The 27,035-nt window shown below is 39.7% G+C and overlaps 1 protein-coding gene across 1 annotated transcript; it reads left to right on the plus strand.

Moving 5' to 3' along the window:
• The first annotated feature begins 2,169 nt into the window (after positions 1-2,169).
• Positions 2,170-26,668, plus strand: RTF1 (Rtf1, Paf1/RNA polymerase II complex component, homolog (S. cerevisiae)). The gene is made up of 17 exons (XM_009999569.1): positions 2,170-2,279; positions 10,561-10,708; positions 12,204-12,408; positions 13,777-13,891; positions 15,497-15,608; positions 16,285-16,420; positions 17,029-17,206; positions 18,126-18,208; positions 20,254-20,341; positions 20,431-20,538; positions 21,107-21,184; positions 22,378-22,499; positions 22,867-22,924; positions 23,490-23,567; positions 24,840-24,935; positions 25,157-25,268; positions 25,857-26,668. Exons 2-17 carry the CDS (start codon positions 10,627-10,629, stop codon positions 25,961-25,963), a joined length of 1,758 nt encoding a protein of 585 aa, XP_009997871.1. The 5' UTR covers positions 2,170-2,279; positions 10,561-10,626; the 3' UTR covers positions 25,964-26,668.
• Positions 26,669-27,035: the final 367 nt, after the last annotated feature.

Below are 27,035 nucleotides of genomic sequence, written 5' to 3' on the forward strand. Positions count from 1 at the left end.
AGGCGGGCCCCGGGCCGGGCTCCTGCCTCTTGGGTGCTCCCGTCTCAGCCCGCTGAGCTGGGGCAGCTCCGCCGGTGGGAAGCTGCCTGGAGTGAGGAGCCTGTGGGTATAACAAGGGGAAGCATTTATTTATCGTGAGGACATCTGGGATTGAGAGTGCCGTGCCTGGCGTCGTTTTGACTGTCAGGGCTGCGAGGAGGGCGTCTCACCTTTTCCAAGGGGGCTGCTTTCAGAGCCGGGGCTTTCGACCTAGTGCGTGTTTGTGATGTGGTTCAAATGGTGAATAAAGGACGTAAAGTGTGTTACAGTATGCATGGTTGTTGACGTGCTGAAGCCTACATCTTTGATGCAATTTGTGTTCCGGACCTTAAGGGTTTTTAATATAGACGCTGTTGCTACGTTGTAATAAAAAGCCTTCCCAAACACTCAAAATAGTTTTGCAGCTCGGAGCTTCAGAAAAATCAAATCAGAGCCTATGTTAGACAAATGCACGGGAGCAGAGCATGCCCTCATGTTGATCTTGAATGCCTCTAGAGTCTTCAAAGCTGCCAACATCTCACCACAGTAATTTGTAGTTTATTCAGAGCTTGAAAGTAGGAGTTGGACTGACTCTAGCATAGATCAGGTAACCAGAGTGATGGTGGTAGGAATAATCACATGGTTCTGCATTTGTCCCGTTGTTCACTGGAAGCATCATTTGCAGCTGTACCTGAGTAGTAGGTGTTTTGTCTTCCACTGAGCTCTTTCTATAACCTGTAAAAGCAGGGATGTGTATGTGCAGGGGTGAAGATTATGGTGCAGGGAAGCAATGCTTTTGTGGCATGGTTTAAGGATGAGAGTGTGCTGAGAACGGCCCCTCTGTAGGTTAAATGTTTGACAGCTTTCCTCAGCAGTCTAGGCTTGGTGAATCAAAGGAGTAGGAGCATTTCTAATGTGGTTCCTTGGAAAACAGAATAAGGGTAGAAAGGAAGAAGGAGAATTGCTTGGAATAGAAGTAATGGTAAAAATGTGACGATATTCGCAGGGCTAAGCTGGGTTGAAGGACTACCTAGAGACAGATGGGAGAGAGACATTCTGGAGAAGATTGTAGAAAGCATCAAGAACTTTGTACAAATGTGCTTTGTTGATGTTGCTTGTCTTCTTCAGAGAGAGGTTTGTAACATTTCATTACTAATGGAAGGTTTCTTTATTGGTAAGTAGCCTAGGCCTTCAGTTTCTGCAGTGTTTATGTTCACATTTGAGTTACTAGCTTTTAATCCATGTGCTGTGGAGATAATCTTTCCAGTTGTGAAACTAACACGAACCAATCTACTACTGACTTCCCAAGACTGCAGAAGTTGGTGTGACTATGTCTTCTCATACCTACGGTTCATTAACCCCAGAGCAATGCTTTTAAGAGTAAATTATGTGTCATGGACTACAAAGAGAGTAATGCAGCTTCAGAAATACTTTATACTACTGCTTCTGTCATCTGAACAAGCTACGAACAGCAAATTATGAGATTATTTGAGAGCCAGTTAGTTCTTTGTGCTGGTGTGTGTTATGCTTTGGAAGTGCTTGCTTTCAAGGAGAACATCTCTACTTAGTTTCACAGATCTTGAGCTTAATGCTTGCTCTGTGTCTGTCCAAAGCTTTAAGTGCATTCTATGGTATATAGGGACAATGAAAAGGAGTTGGACATCGGAATAAATATTATCACTCATAACTGTGGTGTTGCCTAAGATTTTCCTTTTAAAATCTATTACTGCAAACGTGTCTCTTCTTTGGAAGAAGGAGCTGCTCTCTAGTGGTATTTGGTTTATCAGGTGAATGCTGCACAACATAGTTAAGGTGTTTTTGAATTACTACCCAGGTCAAATAAAACAGACATGGATGTGACTCTGAAAGTAATTTGTCTTAGGTTGTTTATACCAAGAAAGTAATGGTAGTGGTGTTTACTGCTTATTGCTTGTTATCCTCAAAATCCTTTTGTAGCATCCAGTTGCATTAAAATTGTGTGCGTCTATGTACATTTTTAGGGAACATAAGCAGACCCTGTTCCTTAGTCAGTGGGGATAATAAGTTTACTGGGATGCTCTCAAATATCACAGAGGGTGCATATGTGCTGACCTGGATTGGTGAAACTAATTATGACATTTTAAAATAAACGTGTGTTTTTTTCACACCAGGAACTCTTGTCATTGGCCAAACGGAAACGCAGTGACTCTGAAGAAAAGGAGCCACCTCTGAGCAAACCTACAGCATCTTCAGACTCTGAGACGTCAGACAGTGATGATGAGGTGAGTTTGTAGTTTTATCAGTTAACTTACTATGCGTTGTCTGATTGTACCTAAGCAGTGAAAGTCTATTTATCATACATTAGGTGTAGCCTGCTGATTTCATAAAGTGGGACTGGTCATCAGTGGAACTGGTGGACACCCATTAGGCCTAGAGGATGTGTACTCAGACATACTTTTTTTCTTTTCCTTTGTAATTAGTATGCTTTGAATTGTAACTGTGTACAAAAGTCTGAATGCCTATAGAAAATATTACTGCCTGTTTAAACCCATGTTCATACGGTCTGAATGGTCTGGTGATCTTCCTGCTTAAAGCTAGTGTTTTTCCTGTGTGATGCTTGTTGTTGAAGTAGAACTGAAGCTGGTTTATAAAGCTGGACTCTTGAATTCGAGGGAGAGACTTTCAGCTTTAGAAGATTTTCCTTCCTCAGAGAGAAAAAGAGTCAAGGCAGGTGCAATTAAGAGGTGGTGAAACTGTTGTATTTAGTTGCTTTGATTCTCTGTAGCTTGTCTGGAGATTTGAACATGCAACAGTATGTATTTTTTATTGGTATTTTTTCAGAAAGTGTGACAAGGAAGAGTTTTAAGGTTTTGACAATTCCTCGTATAGCAGTGCTTACCTGTTAGAACTGTTTTTATTATTTGCTCCTGGTACTGCATTCTAGAGCTCGTTAGAATTGTCTGCTTCCAGCTATATATGAACATTGAAATAGACTGGCAAACAGGTCATATGGGTACTTGAATGAAGCCACTTTCTTGAAGGCTTACAGATGTTATTTGCAAGCTTTCTGCACAGTGCAGGGAGATAGTGTATTTCATCTGTTCTTAAAAATATAACAGGGAGCTGTTGGGGGTGGTTTGGTTTCTTTTTCCTGAAGCTACAGGAAGTATTACTAATTGTAACAACTTGAAGATTAATAGAGTAGGCCACTGATAAACTGCTAAATACTAACCGTTTGATAGCATAGCAGAGTTTTTCCAATAAGTATGAAGAATGTGTGATTTAGTTCTCTTTCTGAGGCATTTTGGTAATAAATATGCTTGGAACTGTGTTTCAATCAATGCTTTTCTTAAAACAAACAAACAAAAAAACCCCAAACCAAACCAAAAAACCCCCTCTCATATCTAGTGTATGCTTAAGACATAAGGAGAGAGAAAACTGTGAATGGCCTAGATACTAGGTTTGTTATTGGGTAACCACTCAGTCAGTCACTGTGTATGTTCAGATCTGCTTGCACACACTTTATTTATTCTAAGCTGTTTGGAGACCAGCTTGTCTGGAACGTCGATGTGGAGAGCACGTCAATGTTAAAGCCTTCTGTGTTTATCTCTGTAAACTGACAGAATAAATAATAATATTTTAAATTATTTTTTTTAGCTTGTGTCAAGTACAAGTAGGGTCTACCCTTCCATTGTATGTAGAATGTGACAATGTATCTCTTCACGAATTTACACAGACCTTGCAGATGCAGTAGTATCTCTGTTGCACCGTGTGCATTTGATACTCTTTCTAATCTGTGTATCATTTCTAATTGACTCTCTGTTCTTTCTGACCTCCATGCAGCAAGAGGAAAAGATTTAGAGAAGAGGTAATTAGGACACTTGCTTCTATTCCTGTGCCTGAAATATGCATTCTGAATGGCTGCTTGTCACAGCAGGGTGAGACAGGCTGGGGTTTTACAGTTCTGCTTCTGCCAGTCACTCAGTTGTGTGTGTCCCTGCTGAACAACTTTGGTTCTAATCAGTGTTCTTGTGGTTGGTTTGAAGTTTGCTCAGCCTTGGGGAATGGGAGAGGGGGTCTAAAAGTTGAAATTGTCTTACTGGACTTCCTTCAAGATGAGGAACTTGAGGCAAAAACATGGGAATTTTTGCTGTAGGCAAATGTGCTTAATCATAACGCATTTGCTTCCACGCAGGTTTGGTAGCGTGTGCATCCTTTGTGGTTCCTGGCAAGCACTAAACATTCCAGGATTGTCACTATGTTGCATGTACCAGAAAGGAGACTAAATCTCTGCTTCAGAGGCTAATGCTGCGTTAAGCATTTTTCACAGGAAGGAAAGTTTGTGAGGCATGGGGGAGAGAAAGTGTATTTTGGAATTATAGAATAACAGCATGGAGAAATTGTGCTACATCTATACAATGGTGCCCAAAGGATTTCAGTTGAACTTCATGTCATATTTTGTGTTTCTTGTTGAGAATACACTTCAGTGAAAACTCTTAGCCACATCAGTGGCTAAGTGACAGTGCAGATGCTGGGTTCTGTAACACTTTGAGGACCTCTGTGGTCTGAACCAAATTATCCAGCCAGAGGACTGAAGGTGAGTTGGAGGCAATGAAATAGAAGGGATGCTCTGAATTGTCTTCTGATGACTCTGTGGTATATGCATAACTAAATTAACCATAAACTCTTATTCAGAGAACTGATAAATAGCAGTGACTGCAGGGCTTTTCAGTACCTGCTACCTTCACAGAGAAATCTACTAAATTGTGTGCAGATGTGGAGGTAGTCAGTTCCTTTATCTGTGGAACAACGTGTGGCCATGAATACTCAAGAGCTCACCATCCCAAACTGTTGTCAGCCTGCTGCATGTAACCAGCGTGGTATTAGCCAAGTTACTATTTGTGCTACAGTGCTAGGGGTATATATGTCCACAAGGTACCCTCGTTGCATATTGAAGACATTGTGTGGACAATGTTCCTTAATTGCAGTAGGTTTATTCTGGGTTCTTGATCTTTTATTCGGTCATAATTGTTTACACGTTTTCTGTTGTGTGTTGAAACTTGGATGACTTCTGCAACAACTTCACTAACATCAATCAGTGTGTTTTAGACAAAAAGCTGCAATGCTTAGGAGCTCCTTTTTATTTCTTCTGAAAGGTTTGCTGTTAGCAACGTTGGTGTAAATCTGTGCCTCCTGCACTCATTCTGATGTTGTGAGAGGTTTGGCTGTGCATTTTAACAGCTGTGAGGTGATAGCAGAAGATATTTCCAAGACATAATAAAAGTTACATTGTGAATGCCTGGTATTAGTCTGGAGTTTAGTGAGGAATATCTGTCCATGCCTTTATTGGCAGATGTTCAGATTCAGTAGGAAGCAGCATAGCTGAAGATCTTGTCAGGACCTATGGGGCAGAGGAGGTGAGCAGCGGTCATGCAACCAGTGAGGAAATCTGTCTCAAAAGTTGGCCTGGAAGGCTTTATGCCCTATCATGAGGAATGGGCTTGAAAGTTTGGGTCTGGTTACTGCACTGCAAGTTAGAGCACTCTAGTAAACCAGAGATTAGCAGAACACTGCATGTGTTCCTTCCATTTTGAAGGTGTCTTTTGTGCATTTGTAGAGATTACAATGCTAAATGTCTTCCTTACCTGTGTACTTTTATTTCATAGTTCTGGTTAATTAGACCTTCAAGAATGAGTGGGTTCTCTGGTTCTGCAAGGTCTTTGCCATACATTTTGTCAAGCTTAGGAAATTGGAATTTTTACAGAATTAACTTTTCCTGTGTATCCAGGGAGAAGTTTTTGCTGAAAAGAATCAGGCACTGTCTAATATCTAGATAATTCATTAAGCATTTGTTAGTCCAGGTGATGCTGGCTGGTGAAGATAGAGCCATGCCAGGCACTTGTTGACCAAGTGCTTTGTAGCTGTTGCAAGCTCGAGCTGCTAGGCCCAGGCTTCTGCACTAAAACATTGCAGGCTTTCAAAGCCAGTACCATCCCCAAGCTTGTTTTGATCGTGGAGCATGTTTTTTCCTTGGCATTTAAGATCCATCATCTTGATGTTGTTATTCAGCAGTTCTTGACATTTTTTTAGCACACAGGCCCCTCAAAGTACTTCTAGATCAACTTTTAATTCACAGCTTTAACTGAATTTGAGCCTATTATTAATAGACTTTTTTCTTTCTTTCTTTTTTTTTTTTTTTCCATAGTTACCTTTCTCTGAGCTCCTTTGAAGGTACTTCAATAATTAGGGCAGATAAGGTGTCTGGTGATATTCTTTTAGCCTGTTCTTGGCAAAGCCTTTTCTGTGGCTTCAGAAGGCATTTCCTTTATTTGCTTATCTCAATTCAATTTTGATGTTGACACCCTGAGTCACCTCTTTGTGTTAAAAATGGTCCTTTAAGTTTTCTAATTGCTGGGCTGTTGTCATCCTGATGGTATATGAAGCATCAGAATGTCAGCTGCCCTAAAGGCAAGAAAAGTAACAAAGGTTTTTTATTAACTATTTAGTTTTAACAGTAGTGATATAGAGCATGGAGTGCTGTTTCTGGAGTTCTCCCAGCTTTGAGATTCTCTCAAGACAGTAAATGTTGCCTTATCATATTGGTCCTGCCTGCTGTTGTTTTCAGACTGGCTGAAACTGCAGTTTGATGCCTTACCTGGAGGACTGCCTTTTGTTGTCCCTCTATGACTGAGGGAGAATGGATTTTTGAAAGCTGGGCTACTGGTGTGTACCTTTGGCTCCTAAGCTGTCATGTTGTCATGGTGTGTTATTTGGCCTAGGAAAGGAACACATTGGTATGGGACCTGTTTGGCTTTGTTGTGGCTTGTAATTTGCCTTTTGCTTATAAAAGCTGTATCCAGGAGAGAAAGATATGGCAAGGACAGGCTGGTAACCTTGGTTGTGCACCTCTGGTTTGATGTGGATGGATGGGGGGGAAAGGTCAAGGAAAATACTTATTTGCAAAATAAAATCTCAGTGGATAGTGCATTTAGGTACTGTGTGAATAGAAGGAAATTTTACTGCATTCTGCATTCTCAGAGCTCATTTCCCTCCCTCCCCCTTTTTTTCTTTCCCCCTCTTTGGTTTCATTTAATCTCCCTGGTGGAAATATGTTCTAGGTTTGCAGACCTATAAGTGATTTTCGTCAGTCATTTTGTGTAGTTGCTTTTGTAGAAGCTGACTTCTATATCTGCCTGATTTCTTATGTGTTGCTTGTTGCCTTTTTGTTGTTGTTATTAGCAGTCCATTTTGGGTACTATGGCTTAACTTGGAATTCTTGGGGAAAATATGCAAGCTATTAGCATTGTGAACCTTTGAAGCAAGAGAAAAAATTGAAATGCTCTTCTGGCGACTTCCTGTAAATGGACCATAAGACTCTGTTGTTTGATACAAACAATAAGCAGAAAGCCATCTTGCAGCACACTTCTGCATGGGTTTATTAACTTACTGTGTTTGGAACCATGGCAGGTTCCAGATGGTGGCCAGAGGAGGCAGCAGTAGATGGTCTGTTTAGAGGAGCTGTTATAGTCATGGAAAGTGTGTGAGAAGTGTTCACTAACTCTGCCTGACTGGATAATGGAAGAGGGAACCTAGAGAGGCTGCAATAGAGGACAGAGTTTGTAAAATTTGGTTATTGTTTGCTGTTTGGTGTGCATGAAGGTCAGGGAAACAGAGCAAACAAATGCTTCTGACTGTAACTGTGTGCGTTTGTACTTGTTGTTACAAGCAAACATGTTGTTGCCTTTCTGACCTCCCCTGGTGTGCTAGAGCATGAGGAAGGAGCTCAAGACTGGTTTGGACTGCAGGTTGCCACACAGGCTTTCCAGTATTGTCTTCCCTCCACACCCCAGCTTGCTATTGTGTTACATCTTTCTTTGCTGTAAGAAGAAACTTGTGGTTGGCTAGTCTGTCTCTGAACAATACAGAGTGGTCATTGGTGTTCAAATAACAACCAATGGTTCCTGAGCCTGCAGAGCAATCTCTGACCCTAAAAGAGTCTCACTCTGACTGCATCCTGGTTTTGATGATTTAGTTGTCCATCAGGCTTGCTCGAACCCTTGTCTTGTCCTGTAGTGCTATCAGGAATGACTAGGTATTCATGAGAGATGAAGGTAGCTGAATAACCCCTGAAGCTCCTGAGTTGGATGAAGAAGAATTTGGCTTTGTGACAGCACTGAAACTGGGAGGTGACAACCAGTTGTGGTGACTGAAAAGATGTAGAGGTCACTTCGAACAACGAAAGCGAGATGAAGTGTAATCTCCAGAGTGAAACAGAAATGAAAGCAAGGTTTCCTAGATTAGGGCAGATTTTTTTTTTAATTACTTTTTTGTTCAAGAGGTCGCCTTACAGCTTTCTCCTCAGCCCCATCTTCCTGGACCCAGGTTCTCTCCACAATTCAATTTATGAGTCAGAGGCTGAGAACAGTGATCTGTAACCCATGTATCTACAGCTATTAAACATTTTATTAACAACTGAAGTCCTGCTGGTTTTATCTGATCTTAACATCTTTCATCTCAGCATGACCTCTCAAGGTCTTGATATAACTGCGGTGTATACTATGGCTTTCTCTGTGGTTCTTCCTTGCTATACAGCATGCTGATGCAAGGTATAATGCAGTGTTGGAGCACTGAAAAAAGTGGCAGAGCTTGAGGAAGGAGGCAACACTGCACCCCTGCTTTGGAGGGCTCTGCTTCTCCCTGATTGTTGTGTTTTCACTGTTATGCTGGCAGTGGGGGATTTCTTGAACAAATAGCAAATAATAATACATAGGATTCCTTAACATTGAGGTTTGAGCAGATTCAGGCAGTAGAAGCTTGCTCTTAACTGATTTACATGGGTATAGTTAACCAGGAATGTTATTAGGCAGCAGTATTGTAACTCTGAACAGATAAAACTTAAATGTGGAAACCTATGAAGACTTGAGTGCAAGCTCAGGCTGATAGAAAGTCAGATGCTTTCTGTGCAGCTTCTCACCTATCCTATGGGCTGTAACAAACTGAGTTAACTGCGCAGGGCACGGGTCACAATCAGAGGCTCAGCAATAGGTAGCTGTACTTTTACCACAGAAAACAAAACTTTTTCCTGGCCTTTGACAGATACTTTTGTATGCACAGCTGATGCTTAACAAAGATGATGAAGCAGGGGTTAATATGGAAGATACAAAGCTGGGTGTGAGAGTAATCAAAACCTAGGAACTGCTAAATGTAGTAGTAGATCAGGTAGCATCTTCTAACTACTCAGTTGAATTTCACGTAAAGTATTTGAACATCAGGGTTCTCTGAAGATGGTGCCTAATCAGGCAGAAGAAGTAATCAAATTTGATTGAATTATTACTGCCTGCAGGGATGGACTTGATTCATGTCACAGGAAGGTGTGGGTGGGTGAGAAGCCTGAAGTTTCTGTGCTCATTTGGGGTCAAATCTAAGGATGTTTCTTTTTCCCAGTTAGAGAAGATTGAAGTGCAAGATCTCAGTTATGCAAAGGAGTTAGGAATATAACTTTTTAGTAGGCCATGTGCTTGGAAGGATGGTGATGTGCAAGAATGATGACAGTAATATACATGTATGAAGAGGTTAAATACATGTATTTATTTAGAAAGAAACTGTTTTATTCCTCAAGGTCTTGTGTCTGGAGAATTTCTGGGAAAGGTTGTGAATTGAAAAATACTGTAAAGCCTTAAAATAATACACAGGCAATCCTTATTGGTTCTGTTCTGTGGCTTTGCCCAGGTAGTTGGGACAATGCAAAAAATTATGGTAAGAACTCTCACTGTAGGGTAAATTCTAGCTCTTCTCCTGGGACTTTGGGATTTAGAATTGTTGCCTGTGTGTGTGACTTGGAAAGTGCAGTCTAGGTTAATTGAGGATACAATGTTAAGAGAAAATTAAAAGTTGACATTTGGGTTTCTTTTCCTCTTGTTTTTTTTTCTGACTTCTGTGATTCTGATTTTATTCTGACATGTGTGGTAGCAATTCTGTCTCTGAGGAAGTGTACTGTTGGCTTCTTGCATAAAAGTAAGGTGCAGTGTACTCCTGTTAAATTTGGAAAGGCTGTTGTGTGCCTTCATGAAATCTAAAATCTCCTCTTAAAAAAACTAGTTTTGGAAACACATCTGTTGCTTTTTCTGTTTATTAGTAGCAAACTGAACCTAATCTTTACAAATGCAGTTGGACATTTGTTTATAATTATTTTCCTAGGAAAATGTTTTCAGTGCTTCTTTTCTCCTGGTGGATGTGTCAGACTCTGAAGTCTTTATTGTTTTTAAAAGGAGTGTCTTACTAACTTGCATTGATACATGATTTTCACTTTATTTAAAGAAAAAAAACAAAGCAACCACACAACATCACCACACACACCCCCAAACCCAGAAAACCTTGTAGAATGTTTTAATTTGATAGGTCTGCTACAGGCTCATTTTTCCCCCTTGTATGATTGATTTGTTGCTGTCAGATATTGGACTACTTCTCAGTTGGTTTTACCCCAGTGATATTGGGGCAGGGAGTGGGGTGAGAAAAAAGTGATGTTCTGGTCTCATGACCCCTTTCTTGGTTCTTTTCTTGCAGTGGACTGTGGGAGGTTCTAAAAACAAAAAAAAGGGAAAAGCGGGTAAGGCAGAGAAGAAAGGAGCCATGAAGAAACAGATGAACAAAGCTGCCTCCTCAGGCAGCTCCGATAAAGACAGCTCGGCTGAGAGCTCAGCACCTGAAGAGGGTAAGATAACACATGTTCATCTGTTTAAAGTGTAACTCCAAGTGAAGCTACCCCTTTATGCACACTGAAGAGTAACAATAAACAATTATGTTAAAGACTAACTTTAAAGAGTTTCCTTTGTGTTACTGGTAATCTCTTAAACTTGCCATGGCTTTAAGTGTATATAACTCAGTGTAGCATTGCTGTAAGCACCCCAGTGCAACTGCAACTCTAAATACTGTTTCAACTGAAGAATGTATGACATATTTCATGACTTGACTTTCTCATGGAAAATTCTTTTCTTCCTCCTAGCATGTCCCACTTGTAGTTTGGGTAGCGTTTTCTTTTATTCCCATTGATGTATTTTCCCTTCCAAAACTTCTTGTGATTACGCAGGGAAAGGTGTATAGTCTTGTGTGTTGCAAATAGGAGCTTATCTTGCAGGCATTTGCTCTGAATTGGAATTCTTGCACGTTTATACTCACATGGAAGAAGAAAAATCAATACTGTTAACTTTCTCAGAATTTTTTTACATTAATATTGAGCCTGTTCCAATGCTGGGCAAACTTCCTGTGTTCTTTCATGTTTTCATCATGCCTATCAAGGTTTGCAGGTAGTTAGTTGCAGTTTCAGTTGATAATAAAAAAACAAAGTTAAATAAAATGAAGGAGCCTACAGTTGCAAGTATATTAAGCAGAATGGAGACAGTTGAAGCACAAAGTGGCTGAAACTGTAGATACCAGTGCATACAAATCAATGTTTTTCACATTGTAAGCTTGCAAAGCTGGAAGTTCCCAGAAATACTGAGACGGGAATGAAAGTGGAAGAAAGAATCAGTGTCTGCTTTTGTGATGTGGTGTGTGTAGTCATGTAAGTGAGAGAAGCAAAGTACTTGGAGTTGGATCAAGTCTAAAGGTGGTGTTACTCAGTATTATTGGGGAGTCAGCTGTTCCTTAAGCTCATGTTTAACTGGGAGGGCTTTTCACAGCAAAGGAGTTAGCATCGTGGGATTGCTAGCCTTTAGGATAGTGTGCATCAACTTTATCTTTTTGATGTAGGCAAGGTAGTGTTGCAGTCTTCAAATTACGAATTTTGGTTCTTTGGGTTGCTATGATGACAAGTATTAGTGGTAGTTAATAGTGGTATTTGAGGTGCACACACACACACTTAGAAAGTTATGGATGTACAGACAACTTCAGGGACATAAGCGTATAGAATTCTAACCCTAAGGCCCTAACACACTAAACAAAAGATCTCCTAAAATTTGCTAGTTTTGCTGAGAATTGTTGCTTACAACCCAGTTTGTGTTTACATGCACTGCCACTCATCATTGTTTAGCTTGCCTATCTTATGGTAATAGAGTATTTCCTCCTGGGTTTAGTTTTGTTAGATGTGCGCTTTTAGTGTAGTGGAAGAGGAGTATAAAATTCATTCTTGGTCTCCTTTGCTAGCGTAATACAATTAAGTGGTTGGGCTTTGCCCCAGTTGCATCTCACTGACTTTATTATTTTGATAGGAGAAGTCTCTGACTCGGAAAGCAACAGCTCGTCATCTAGCTCAGATTCAGATTCTTCATCTGAAGATGAGGAATTCCATGATGGCTATGGAGAAGACCTGATGGGAGATGAGGAAGACCGAGCTCGACTAGAACAAATGACGGAAAAGGAGAGAGAACAGGAGCTGTTTAATCGGATAGAGAAGAGAGAAGTGCTAAAGAGAAGGTGAATTTTTAATCTGTTGATACTTGGTAGCAAATTCATACAGGCTGTATGGAGATACACCCTGACTGCCCTCTCGTGTTTGGGTTCCAAGCATTCGGCACAATAAAAGTGAATTAAGTTTCATGATAGATTGTTGTCTTTTTTTGGTGTAAGCTATCCTTGTAGCTAGTTGAGAAGCACACATTCCACTATGTTCTTCAAAAACATTTGTGTCCTCACCGATATTATAAAGAACCAAAACACAGCATTTTTCCTTGTGAAACAGGTAGTCTTCTGTATTCTCTGGTAAGAGCTTTTCACAAGCGAACTCTATGATACAGAGTTCAGTATTTTTTAAAAGCTGTCTTAGATGAAGAGGCTGCCCATCACGTAAGAAACAAAAGCAAATACCCAAATAAATTATATTTCACCTGCTGAAATAATTATGGTAGTGCTGCTCTTTAAGGAATTCTGCATATTCTTGTAGAAGTCAGTTTTTGAAAGTTTTTCAGTTATTGAATATGCATCATTCTGTCAGGTACCATTGTGGCTGTAATGCTGCTTCACACACTAAGATGCCAGACAGTCAGAGGACTCCTTTCTCTTCTGTCTTCTTATTTTTCTTTTAATTGTATTAGTTGTCACATGCTGATACTTTGGAAAAAGGCAAAGTGTAAGGTGTATATGAGCTTCTGGTATTTTTAAGAAAGCAATCGTGAAGCACTGAGCAGTGTTAGGGTTGCCTCTGTATGAGAGTGAAGCTGGTTGGGGCCCTAATAGAGGAGAGATACTGCAGTAATGAGGAGTGGTGTTGGATATGTCGTTTCAAGGCATCATTTGCTGATTTCTACCTTAGGTGTTGTATTTTTGTTTGTTTGTTACTGTAACACTGTCCAGTCAGGCAGCTTCCTAGTAAAGGTATTTTTTCTTCTCTGTCTAAAATAAAAGGTTTGATGTGTGGGACAAGTTTTCTTCCCTCCTCAGTGACTTCTCTTTTCTCATTTGTTGAGACTTTTCTCCACAGGACTAACATCTGTTGAGTGAATCATGTCAATACAAGCTACTGTTAGACTGTCGATTCCTCCAAGCCTTTTGTCTGTGGTTTGAATACTACTTTCGATGTTTTCTCTAGTTTGCTGGTCTCCTCAAAGGGATCAAAATGAGTGAAAGATCTGGTTTAGATCAGGTAGAAGGACACCATATTTTTAAATTTCATTTGCTGTCAATGGTAATTGAATGTCTTTCTTTTAGAATGAACACTGGAGAATACTTGATAAGAGCAGGCTAAACAATCTAAGCTGGAGTTACTGATTTAGCTGTAAATGAGTTTGTCCTCATGTCCTTGTTTGTTCTATGTCAAGAACATTTTGTTTCAATATCTGCTACTAGGTTTGAAATCAAGAAGAAACTAAAAACGGCAAAAAAGAAAGAAAAGAAGGAGAAAAAGAAAAAGCAAGAGGAAGAGCAGGAGAAGAAAAAACTCACGCAGATCCAGGAGTCCCAGGTAGGAAATGAAACTGTCCTCAGTAACAAACCTGTTTTCCTTGGAAATAGGAGACAGGATGCTGCCTTTCTCTACCCCTGATGTTTTTCCTTAATGTCAAGTAGTGTGGTAAACAGATCAGATTTTAGTTAATTTATATACTCAAGTTATCTTCAGCCTTTCCAGTTAATTTAAATAAATTAACATCATTGGCCTGCTGAGGCTGCACTGATAACTCCTAAAGAAAAATGCAAAGTTGCAGCTCTATCTAGAGTTGCTGAGATAGTCCTCCCAATCAGAGTAGGAAAGCAACCTTTTACAGTTCCTTTCACCAAACTTCTGTCATTCAGTCTGAAACATTACATGTTCAGCTTCCTTGCAAGTGGGAGTTTGATAGAGCAGGCCAGAAACTGCTCAGGTGTTCTCTTAATTATTCTGCATGCATATACAATGGAATGAGTGCTTAGTTTCTGCTGGTAGGAGTGTGAAGGAAAAGCTTGAATGCTAGTAGGAACAGAAGTAGTTCTGTAGTTTTTCTGTCTCCAGTAGAAAGAAGATAATACCAATCTTTGAGGTGAGGTCTGGAACCAAACTGTAGTTTCAAATAGCTGAATTGGCTATAGTTTCAAATGGTAAAGACCTTACCCTTAACTGTTTGTTGATTCTGGGAAGATAGGTCCCCAGAATGGGGATGGAATTAATCTTGCCAGCTTCAGCCATCTAAGAACTAGTTGATTGCACTTTTTGTCACTTCTGTCTTTGTGCAACGGATAAGAGCAACTCCACCTGGCAATTCACTCCATGAGATTTTCTAGTTTAGTAGATGTTAAACACTTAAAATAGGTGAGATGAGTTTTGCCTTAGGCACATGTTAAGTGGAGTGAATCTCATCTCCCGACCTCTCGCAGCTTCATAGGTACTTATATAGTCCATATATAACACATCACGTGTAGACTCATACATAGACCTGTATATAAAAGGATCTTACATAGAGTTCTTTTACAGTGTCTTCCAGGAATTATTTTGACATACTTCAAATTACTCTCTTATGCTTATTATAGAAGCTGCTTTCCCTGCTACTTGGTATTCCAGATAGACCTGTTAGAAATGAAAAACACGAGTAGATTTACATTTAAGATTTGAATCCATATTGCAGACTTTACACACAACTTTATTTCTGCTTTGCCTTTTTCAACAAAACTTTTCTCTTTGTTACTGAATGAGAAAAATTGCCTTGTTTTGGCCTTGCAGAAGGAGAAGCAAATGAAAAGAATATTTATCCAATTTTTCCTCATTTCTTATTAGTTGAAGAATTGCTTCCATTTTACTTCTGTAGTCCTTTTTTAACATTAAGGAGAAGTTTTGAGACTAAAATTTGATTACAGAAATGGAAGAAAGTGTAAATATATTCATTATTTTTTATACAAAGTAGAAAAAGGACACATACTTCAGCTTGATTTCCCTCTCCCTAGCCTCTGTAAAATGAACTTGAAAAAAGCTGATTTCAAAATGGAGTCTGTTAGTTTTGATTTGAAAAGTTTTCAAAGCGTGCAAACAGTCTGTTGTTTAACACATTTCAGTTTATGGATTGCGCTTGGTTTTGAGGGACTTTGTGCATGTTTTTAGGTCATGTCACATAACAAAGAGCGACGATCAAAGCGGGATGAGAAGCTAGACAAGAAATCTCAGGCAATGGAGGAGCTAAAAGCAGAAAGAGAGAAAAGGAAGAACAGAACAGGTATGAAAGTGTTGCTGTTGCTATGATTTTTGAGGCATTATTACAGCTTTTTGAAAGTGGTGCTTCCTGTTTTTAATTAATACGACAATCCTACACCTTGGACGAAATGAGTTCTGTGTCAGTGTTTTCCTTGGTCTTTTACCCAACGTGACCATATTTAGCCCCACTGATTGCTCTCTCCTTCCTGGAATGCTCTGGAAACAGAGGAAACTTTCATTGCAGTCCATTGCATGGCACTTAGTAATGTTTATTTAGTTAATGTATTTCAACTTGTCACTTAGATTCTGTTGTTCAATCTCTGAAACCATCCAGACTGTATTTAGTGTACATGCGGTTTTTTCCCTTGCAAAAAAGCAGTGAGTTATCTCATCATAATAGTTTTATCTTGTATATCCAGTTGCTATGCCCATCTGTTATTGCTACTTGCGGTCGAGTTGGGAGACTGAAGATAAGTACAACTAAGATTTAAGATGCTTTTAAATACTTTGCTTTCTCTCTTTGAATGTATACAATGGAATACTTACTAGTGGATTTGAGCATGTGTTGCTTGTATCCAGTGAAAAATTAACAGCTGCCTCGTTGTTATTTTTAAACAATAAGGTTTCACCTCTTAAAGGAAGCTTTCATAAAAAATTTGCAGCTTAATTTTCTTTGTTCTCTCTCCTCCTTCCACTAGCTGAATTGCTTGCAAAAAAACAGCCATTAAAAACTAGTGAAGTATACTCTGATGATGAGGAGGAGGAGGAGGATGATAAGTCTAGTGAGAAAAGTGATCGCTCATCCAGATCCTCATCCTCTGATGAAGAGGAAGAGTAAGTAGTAAACGCTGGACTATTATTACTTGTAAGCGCGTTCAGAAACAGACATCCAGTTCATGTAGACACATGCTGGTTTAGGGGATTGTTTAGGGGCAGTTTGGTATTTCTGAAGCGGCTTTGCCTCTGGGCACACCTGCATTTCTCAGATTTGAGTCCTTGGCTTCTGTATCGTGGTACATGGGACTGATTTACCTTGGATGGGTTTGCAACTGCAGTTCCCTGCTGTTACTTTTAGCTCCGTTTACGCTGTTGTTCACAGATATGTTTAGTCCTACAGTACAGCAGCCACAGAACCCCAGCATATTAGCGGGGCAGAGATAGTGCTGGCTTATCCTCAAGCACTGGCTGATCAGCCTTGGGGTGTGAGTCTTTCTGCCTTGTGGTAGCAGAGGCAGTGGGCAGCAAGTCTGGAACTCTGCGTTAAGCCTTTTGCATGAATGCTAAATTGACATATCTATAGTCAGCTGTTGCATGATGAATCATTCCTTTTACTAGTGAGTTAAATAGTTGGCATTCATGCTGCACCTTGCTCAGGACCTGAGTTTTGGTTGTTATGTCTCTACTTTTTTTCTTCATTTTTTTTCTCACTTTTCCCAAATCAGGAAGGAAGAAATTCCTCCCAAGTCCCAGCCAGTGTCCTTGCCTGAAGAACTGAACCGAGTACGGTTATCACGGCACAAGTTGGAACGCTGGTGTCATATGCCCTTCTTTGCCAAAACAGTCACTGGCTGCTTTGTCCGTATTGGCATTGGAAATCACAACAGCAAACCTGTGTATCGGGTGAGTTTAGTTGCAAGAGATTTAGTTATTTTTATAGTGCTGCAATGTAATATTTGCAGCTTAGCAATCCTCAGATACCCATGATTGTTTGAGTGGTTAACATAAAAGGGTTGCTTATAACCAGAAAATGTAATGGCTGCCAAAGAAGTGGAGGAGACTGGTTTAAAAATAAAGAAATCTATGGGACCAGCTAGGTGAAGAGATATATTTAGTGAGAGAGAGGGAGCACTAACAAAGCCTGTTCTTCCAGCTGTGGTTCGTGCTGTCTTGTCTCATAATTTGTATTGCAAACTAGAATTCAGAACTCTGCTTTGACCAAGTAAGGATGAGTAACCTTCACTCCCTATTTCTGGGAATGCTCCCAAGTTATTGTGTGCTCTCATTTTCTTTTTTTACAAAGCATGTCTAATATCAGTGTGCCTCAGAAGAGAAGGTGGTTAAGAACACAGCATCATTTTTCTCTTTCATTACTGTAACTGAACAATCACAGGATGCAATAATATTCTCTAAAATTGCCTTTAAAAGGTCCCTAGAGGGCCTGTGTTTAGTGTGTAAGCACTCTTAATATTTCATTTGGGGCATACATTAACTCAAACCAGTGTTAATTGAAAAAGAAATAGAAAAAGTAGAGAATTGTACATTGGTCAGGAAGGCTGAACTGAGAAGATAGAAAACCTGCATCAAGCATTTAGATGGTATAATTTGTCAGCTTAAAGGTGATGCATGAAGTAACTGATTCAGTAGCCAATAATGTATACTGAAGAGTCTCGCTTTCCTTGATCTAGTTAGAATTGCTAGTTAGATTAAGGTTTTTGATCTCTAGTGAAAAGGCTTGAATGTGCTAGATATATTCCAGGAACACAAGAAAACCCAACCTCTCTTTCATCCTTCCTCTTGTGTATTTTATTCTGTGATACAGGTTGCTGAAATTACTGGAGTGGTAGAGACTGCTAAAGTTTACCAGCTTGGTGGTACCCGGACAAACAAAGGGCTACAGTTGCGGTAAGATACCCAAATAATCCTCTCCTTTTCATAGCAAATAAGGTTCTGTGTGTGGTTTGGAGATAAGAGGTAAAAAGCAGACTGGGCCTTGCCATGCCAATTACTGCCAGAATGTTGGGGTTAGGTTTATTTGATTCTTTTAACCCTTGGGCATAATGGAAATTATAAAAAAAAAAAAAACACATGCAGGAACTTGTGTTGAAATCTAAGCCATTAATTTGCATTAGTAACCCAAGATTGTTTGTATATGCCTCTTGAGCTTTGCAATACTCTTTTATATCTTTTCTCCTCTGTTATCATCAGATGTTAGAAATAGGTATCATTTAAAGTTATACGTGATTGGGTCTGGCATGCGTGTTACAGCATAAATGGTACTTTGGAGGGAAGAAGCTGAACGTAGCGTCAGATTTCTAAGTTCTTAGGCCCTTCTAACATTCATGAAATGAAGGTTAACAGTTACAATACAAAACATCCTGGTGGGCTAGGACAAGAAGATATTAACCATTTATGAGAAACAAAAAGGCGTGTGGAGAATGCATGTAGGTGCAAGTATGGAGTTAAAAGAAATATCTCCCTAAATTCATTGTGACATTCGGTAACTTCTTAGGCTACCTCAGGAAAGAGCTCCATGCTTTGAGTGAAATTTACTCCATGGCAACTAATTTTAATACTGCTTAGTAGCAGTATAGTAGCTTATATATACACTATCGTAGCTTATAGTTTAGCTGGCAGTGCCAAAGATAGTGCTCCACAGGAAATGTTTAGGATTCTGGCCTTGGCCAACCAATAAAAAAAATTAGGTAGGGATTGGTTGGCTCTAGCATTTTATTATGATTCAGTACTGCTTGAAGGTTACTTCTACTGATAAAAACATGAGTGAGCTTTGTGTTTTCAAAGATCATGCCATGGGTCACTAAAGAGGGTATGTAAGATTTAGGTTTGAGAGAGGTCTGTTTCTGGTACTTCCTGAGAGTTTTACTGCCACAACTGAGGGACTGCTGCTTGCAGACTCAGTGGCTTGTATTCCTTTGCAGTATTACTAATAGCTGATGTAGGCTGCTGAACTGTGGCTGACCTGACTGTAGTTATAGCATGCAAGCCACTAGTGTAGTCTTAAGTGTCTAGTTTGGGGCTTTTTGAATCAGTTTACACCTATAGAACCGTATTTTTTTGGAAAAGACCTTTAAGATCATACAGTTCAACCATTAACCCAGCACTGCAAAATCCACCACTAAACCATGTCCCTAAGCATCACATCTGCATGTCTTTTAAGTACCTCCAGGGATGGTGATTCAACCACTTACCTGGGCAGTCTGTTCAAGTGCTTAGCAATTCTTTCAGTGAAGAACTTTTTCCTAATATGCAATCTAAACATCTGCTGGCACAACACTCCTCTTGTCCTATTCAGTGGTTACTTGATAGAAGGAGCTGACACCCACCTTGCTACAACCTCCTTTCAGGTAGTTTCCCCTCAGCATCCTCTTCTTCAGAATAAACAACCCTGGTTCCCTCAGCAGCTTCATGTAAGATTTGTTCTCCAGATCCTTCACCAGCTTCATTGCTCTTCTCTGGACTCATTCAGCACCTCGATGTCTTGTAGTGAGGGGCCCAAAACTGAACCCGGTACTCGAGCTGTGGCCTCACCAGCACCAAGTACAGGGGGACAATCACTTCCCTAGTACTGCTGGCCACACTATTCCTCAAACAATACAGGATGCTGTTGGCTTCCTTGGCCACCTGGAAATGGTGCTGGCTTATACTCAGCCAGGTATCAACCATTACCCCCAGATCCTTTTCCTCTGGGCAGCTTTCCAGCTAGTCTTTCCCAAGCCTGTAGCATTTCCTAGGGTTGTTGTGTCCAAGTAAAGGACCCAGTACTTGGCTTTGTTGATTCTCATAGAATTGGCCTTGGCCCATTGATCCAGCCTGTCCACGTCCCTCTGCAGAGCCTTCCTACCCTCAGGCAGATCAACAAGATCTATTAGATCTACAGATCACAGCTCTGTACTATCAGAGGGGGATGTTGTTACACTTTCTTGTTGCAGGCACGGCAATGATTCGCGTGTGTTTCGTTTGGAGTTTGTCTCAAATCAGGAATTTACTGAAAGTGAGTTTATGAAGTGGAAGGAAGCGGTAAGTTTGTCAGACTTCAGTTTCGTCTTAGCAGCCTTCTGCCAAGGATAGTTTAAGTGGAAAGTAACCTCTTTGTCCCTTGTGTTTAGATGTTCTCTGCTGGGATGCAGCTACCCACACTAGATGAGATAAACAAGAAGGAAGTGTCCATCAAAGAAGCCCTCAACTACAAGTTTAATGACCAGGACATTGAGGAGGTAAACAGTGTGTTGTAGAGAGGCTGTGGCAGTGCTAAAAGGTGGTGGGAATTCTTGGAGTAGAGCACTAGCCATTTATAAAGCAAAATAATGGTATTTGCTTCCTCAAAGGAAAATTAAAAGTCAAAATTAAGTTGTGTAACTGGATAGAGTAGCTTGGTGCTCACTCCTGCTTTACTTCATCCTTTTTGTCCTGTTACCTCCTTTTGAACTTGTGTTGCAGAGTTCTGAACTTCTAGCCTCAGTATGGCAACTTAGTTCTCAAGTTTTGAAAAGCTAACAACATCATGGTAGATGCATTTATCACAGTTTCTGCACTTCAGTACTTGCTTATTACTGACCAAATGTGATTAGCATCAGATTTTTGTAGGTTATTAAGTGAGGGGAGTGGAGCTGTAACACATTACCCAGTCACAAATTTAAAAATGCAGCAGAGAAAGCATGAGTAAAATTCTATGGCAGTAAGTACATTTCTTAGGTGATACTGATTTCTTGCTTCTAGTGTCTCAAGTATTGAAATAGACATTTCATAATTGCATATTCTTTCTGTTTTCTTTGCATCTTACAGATTGTGAAAGAGAAGGAAAGATTCAGAAAAGCACCTCCAAATTATGCTATGAAGAAAACTCAGCTGTTAAAGGAGAAGGTGAGAGATGAGATGATGCCTGCAAGCTTAATGCAGTCTTTGATTTTGAAGAACTGGAGCTCATCTGGATTTTGGCAGTAGTCAGCAGTAAGCTCGACTTTAACTATGCAGCTAAAAGGTGGATCTCAAGGTTCACTACTGAGTTCAGAACACTTAGAACCCAGTTAAAGTTATTGCGTTTTTTTTTTAAGGGCAGCTGCCAACAATTACAGCTTTCTCTTTCTGTGTCCATTAAACAAGGTCTTAAACTGTCCTGCTTTAGAAACTTTTTATTGTTTTTCAGGATATCCCATAATAGCATTTGAAAGTTGATTTCCTGTACTTTTCAAACCAGGAAAAATAAAAGTAGTGTTAAATTGTCTTTTGCTTAGGGATGATTGAATTGTCACTTTTATGGCCAGTAATTTATGTTGAAAAGAATACATTGCTGAAAGGTTTAATTGCCACCAAACCATTTTACATATAGACCTTGGGAACGAATAGACCTAGCAGTGCTGAAAAGCCAAAGCCAAGAAAGCAAGTAAACAAACAATCTTAAGTATCTCTGAAGATAAAGATAGACACAACATGTCTGTTTATGTTACTTGTGCAGTTCTTTTTCAAGACATTCGTGCTTAATATACATCGAAGACCAAGAGTTTGTATTAGTCTTTAGTTCTACATTCTTTGGCTTGTCTGTATTAATTGGTCACCATTTTACTGTCGAAGAATATGTATATTGTTAGTTTTCCACTGTACAAGAGTGTAATTGCTTTTTATTGTCACCAGGTGGCATAATAAGCTACCGTTGGTCTGGTGGTGTGGCAGGAGACTCCAATTCCCTGAAATAAGTGCCCACTGTTACAGAAATAATAATCATTCTTTTCTGAGCTGCTAAATAGCGATATTAAATTTTAATCAAACCTGTAACTTAAATCATCTAATTGACTTACCCTCTTCATGCTGGGACTAGTGTTCCTATGTTTTCCTTAGCTTAATGGGTTTCAAAGGTTTTCAAAGTTCTTCAGAGTAAGAAGTCCTGTTTTGCCTTGAACTTTAAGGACAGTTTAGCTCTTTGTTGTGTTCTTACCATGTGGGGTAGAACATTTGCAACTGGAATAGGGATAGTTGGCTGGTTCGTGGGTCTGCCCCTCACTTCTCTGACTAGCTCTGTGATAGAGAGTAGTGCCTAATGAGCTATTGTTTGGTTGAAGGCTATGGCTGAGGACTTGGGGGACCAAGATAAGGCCAAACAGATTCAAGATCAGCTTAATGAACTGGAAGAGAGAGCAGAGGCCCTGGATCGACAACGAACAAAAAACATTTCTGCAATCAGGTAAGAAGCTCATACTGGGAATTTTCTTTCTTAAGTAGTATTCCATCAAAATATAGAGAGAAGCTAATGCAGTAGTGAATAAATGGCAGGATTTTTTTTTCTTCTTTCCTGCCCAGTGTATTGATAAGCTGTGTATCATGATGGCTCTATTAGTGTTTATCTTCTCTTTGTATTTTTCACTCAGTTAGAACTGTGAAAAATGTAACTCTCTTCCACATCCATCCAGGTAGCAGTTGTGTTGCCATAAGAGTAATCTGTGATCAGGATGAAGCTGCAAGAATAATGTTAGACATTTTATTGTGTAGGGGTTGATAAATGGCAATCACTTTATTTTTCTTTCCCCCCCCTCCTTTTTTTTTCTCTGCAGTTACATCAACCAGAGAAACAGAGAGTGGAATATCGTTGAGTCTGAGAAGGCTCTTGTGGTAAACAGTGCTTAATTAATAGATCTGTACCAGTAGAGATGAAATGATGCAAAGGGGGATAATTGCTGGCTAAAGTTAAATACATTGAATAAATGGTCTGTAAAATCTTTCATATAGGCAAATGACATGATTTTAGAGTAGATTGCCTTATCCTTTTTATCAACTCGATTATCATCAGATTACTGACTGTAATAGTGACTTAGTGAATTTCGTATGGGAAAGAAATGAGAGAGGATAATTCAGAGAATAAAGTAGTAAAAGAAATGTTTGATTCCCTGCATTAACGCTTCTACTAAGGAAAAGTAAAGCTTATTAACAAATGGTTAAGTCTTTATCCTGAGAGTTGTGCACCTGTTTTCTGTGTTAAGTCAATAAGGACAGTTTTGCCCTGTGAACCACACGGGACTATGGGTCTGTCAAAATCTTTGTAATGCTGTTGCTGGTTTTCCTCTGATCATAGTATTACATATAGCTGATGAGTGCTTGCATAGGTAGCATGCTGTGGGAGGGTTTACAAGGGTACAAGTAGCTAACTCTACAAAACCATGTACTTTTTCTTCTTCAGGCTGAAAGTCACAGCATGAAAAACCAACAAATGGACCCCTTTACTAGGAGGCAGTGCAAGCCCACGATAGTGTCTAATGTGAGTGTTATACTGAAGTTTGATCAAGGCAATTTGCAGAGAAACAAAAACCTATGTAATGCAGAGAGTAGGAAGGAAAATGTTCATATTCATTCCCAACTGTGCCATATGCTATTAGCACTCCAGATGCAAGGGTGAGATCCTGGTCTCACTATCCCGAAAGAAGGAAAACACAATGTGGGGTGTTTTTTTTTTAAATGTAAAGTATGAAGGACCTAAGTGATGTAGGTATATACATAGAAAAGCAACTGTGGCTTCGACTTCTGTGGTGAGTTCTTCTATGTAGAATTACTCAGACTTAGTTAGCTCTGGAAAGACAGTTTGCTTTAGGCGTAAGTTTTATTTCAAGTACTTGAAACTTTACTGAAAGGTCTGTGGAAGGAGAGAGGAGAGCAGACATTTTTTGCCTGTGATGGATAAAATAGTTTAAGACAAACCTCCTCTATGATAACTGTGGCAAAACCTGCTAGTGCAGTCCCTAGCTATATAAATGATGGTTAGCAAGGTGATGAGCTCCTGCTTCTAAGCAACCTGGATTTGTTGAGGCCTGTTCTGGAATAATATATGGTTTTGGTATCAGTACTAAAAAAAAAACTGGTCAGGTTAGCTCTTGTGAGTCTTCACAAACTGGCAAGAGAATAAAAAAGGAATTTTATTGCATGGCTTGAATTAAATAGTTATTTCTGAAGTAATTCTTTATTAGAAAAGGATCATAACTGAGTAGCTTTATTATGTAAAGAAAACAGTAACCTAAAGATTTTTTCTCCCTAGTAGAGTGTTTCAACTGGAACTATAAGCTGAAAACAAATACAGAATCACATAATAGTCATGGTTGGAAAGGACCTCTGAAATCACAGAGTCCAAACATAAAAAAAACACCAAAAAACAAAAACCAAAAAATGTAAAAAACCAACAACACCAAAACCCAAAAAAATCACAAACATACAGCCTACAATCTCAGCCACATCTAAAAATAGTGTTAAGACTAGTCATGAGAGCAAATAATCTCAAAAGGAAATGTATTTCTCATTTTCTCAAAGAGATTTCCTGAAGGAAGACTTTTAGTTGTTTACTGTCGGATGCATTACACGTGTATCAGGTTGATTTCAGTTGTCTCTGAGATCTCAGCAATTGGGCTTGCTGGTCTAAAGCCCCTTTTGGTTTCCAAGTCATGGATATATGAGCACTGTTTTGACAAAATGGCAGTATAGTTTTTGCCAGTTTAAGCAGATTTTTTTTTGTTTTTAATTTTTTTATTTTTACCCTCTGCAGTCCAGAGATCCTGCTGTCCAAGCTGCCATCCTTGCCCAGCTAAATGCAAAATACGGATCTGGTGCATTACCAGATGCTCCAAAGGACATGAATAAGGCAAGTTTACATTTCTGTCTCTGTTACATTCCATCCACTGGTGCTGTTTGCTCTAGAAGCTTAGGACTAATAACAGATGTGCATGATTCAGTCCTAGAAATAGGTATTCTGAAGAACATTGTAAAAGAAAATAACAGCTTTTCTTTTCTGGGGAAAGAAAATTTGACTCTGTTTATCTGGACAGATAAGGGTTGGAGAGTTACCTGTAGTTTTTATTTCAGGGTCAAGGGAAGGATAAAGATGTGAACTCTAAATCAGCCAGTGACCTCTCAGAAGATCTTTTCAAAGTACACGACTTTGATGTAAAGATTGATCTTCAGGTTCCTAGCTCAGGTATGTGTTCCAGCTGTTCCATCCAGTTTGGGGATGTAATTGTCCAGCTCATCACAGTAGATTCTTTTTCCAAAATCACTCCTTCAAAATTGTTGGTGGGCTCTTTAAATAGGAGCAAGGACTCTGTGTTTGTTGTGTTGGCAAGTGTCTTGAGCTCAGGAGGAGGGGATGCGTGCTAGTGATATTTATTGAGAGAACAAGACTTCTCCCCACTTATTATTTGTATTTTTGTGCTTGCTGTTCTCATGGCATATGTTCTCGTGGCATAATGATTATTCAAAGATCCCAGAACTGAGCCTGAAGGCTCTGTTTGTATTGTGATTTTTGGTGTTCTACAGAGTAGTTTTCTTAAGAAATTAAAGTATAGTTATCAGCAGAAAGCTGGATTAACAAGCAGAGTCAAAATTGCACGTTGTATCTATGAAGATAAGCTACAAGATACTGGCAATATTACTAACTGAAGTTCTAACCTGATGTAGACTGGAGAAGCCAAATGTGATTCTGTGGTGAAGTTGTCAGCAAAAGCAAGAAGTAAAAATCTGTAGTTTTCACTTATTTCAATCCTCACTCTTTTCTTACCCCCAACAGAATCTAAGGCACTGGCCATCACCTCCAAGGCTCCACCAGCAAAAGATGGTGCCCCTCGGCGATCACTGAACTTGGAGGACTACAAAAAGAGGCGGGGGCTTATTTGAGCATGCCCACTCTGCTGCTTCTGATCCTGCATGCTCCATGACGATGTCCTACCTTTTCTTCCTCCCTTTTCAGTTCTCCCTTCTGGGTTGGAGCAGCAATGGAGCTGGGAAAAGACTCTTTAAAACTGCCAGTCATCTGTAACATAAACCATTCAACTATTTACTGTATAGACCTCCCTTCTTGCCCTTTCTTCCTGCCCCCCTCACAAATGTGGATCTGTGCTATTTGGGGTTTTCCCGTTTCTTTTAGTTTGAGTTTTGTTTTTATTTTGTTGATGCAGCTCGTTGGTCCACTCAGTGTTCAGTATTAGCCTGAGGTCTGGATTTCCATAGGAATCTCTTGGTGATCGCAGAATCAGCACTTGGTGATCTCCCCTTACATACCACCACAGGCATGGTGAATAAACATTGGCGCAAGACCTTTGTGGCTGGAAGGTCATCTGCACTTTCTTCCTCCTCTTCTTCCTCCTTCATCCTAGCATTGGAGAAGGGAATCTTCAAAAACTGGCTTAGGTTCAAAGTGTAAATTTTTTTGGGAGGGTTGTGTGACTTTTTTTCAGGTGTTTTTTATCATTTTTAAGCTGCAGTACTATTTGTATCCGTCTGTCACAGTTCTTTACGGCTGTTTTGAATTTCTACCAGCTGTACTTGAGCATCTGAAACTACAAGAAAGAAACTCATTAAATGTGATTCTTCTTACTAAAACGGCTTGGCTGGTATAGCTGTTTAACTTTGTTCCCTTTTTTACTTACACTTAACTGATGAGAGAGGGGTACACAGCTCTTGATGTGGGACTTGTCATCTCTAGTGCATCCGGAGTCTCCAGCTGTAACTTGACTGGAGTAGGTTTTTCGGGGATGGCCTTAGTGTGCTTATTGGTTGGGCTTTCATTTCTTCCTTAAGCCTCCAATATTACATATTTGTTAAGTCATTGTGTCTTAACAGGGTTCCAGCTCACTTTGTTTCTTGCTTTGTGAACCATTTATACGGGGCTTCTATAAACAAACAAAAAGTAATAATAAAAGAAATAATCACTTTGTGTGGAAGGGAAAGGACATAGTAGAAAGGTCAG

This window comes from Chaetura pelagica, unplaced genomic scaffold (assembly GCF_000747805.2).
Source record: "Chaetura pelagica isolate M959 unplaced genomic scaffold, ChaPel_1.0 scaffold55, whole genome shotgun sequence".
In the NCBI taxonomy this organism is placed as follows: domain Eukaryota; kingdom Metazoa; phylum Chordata; class Aves; order Apodiformes; family Apodidae; genus Chaetura; species Chaetura pelagica.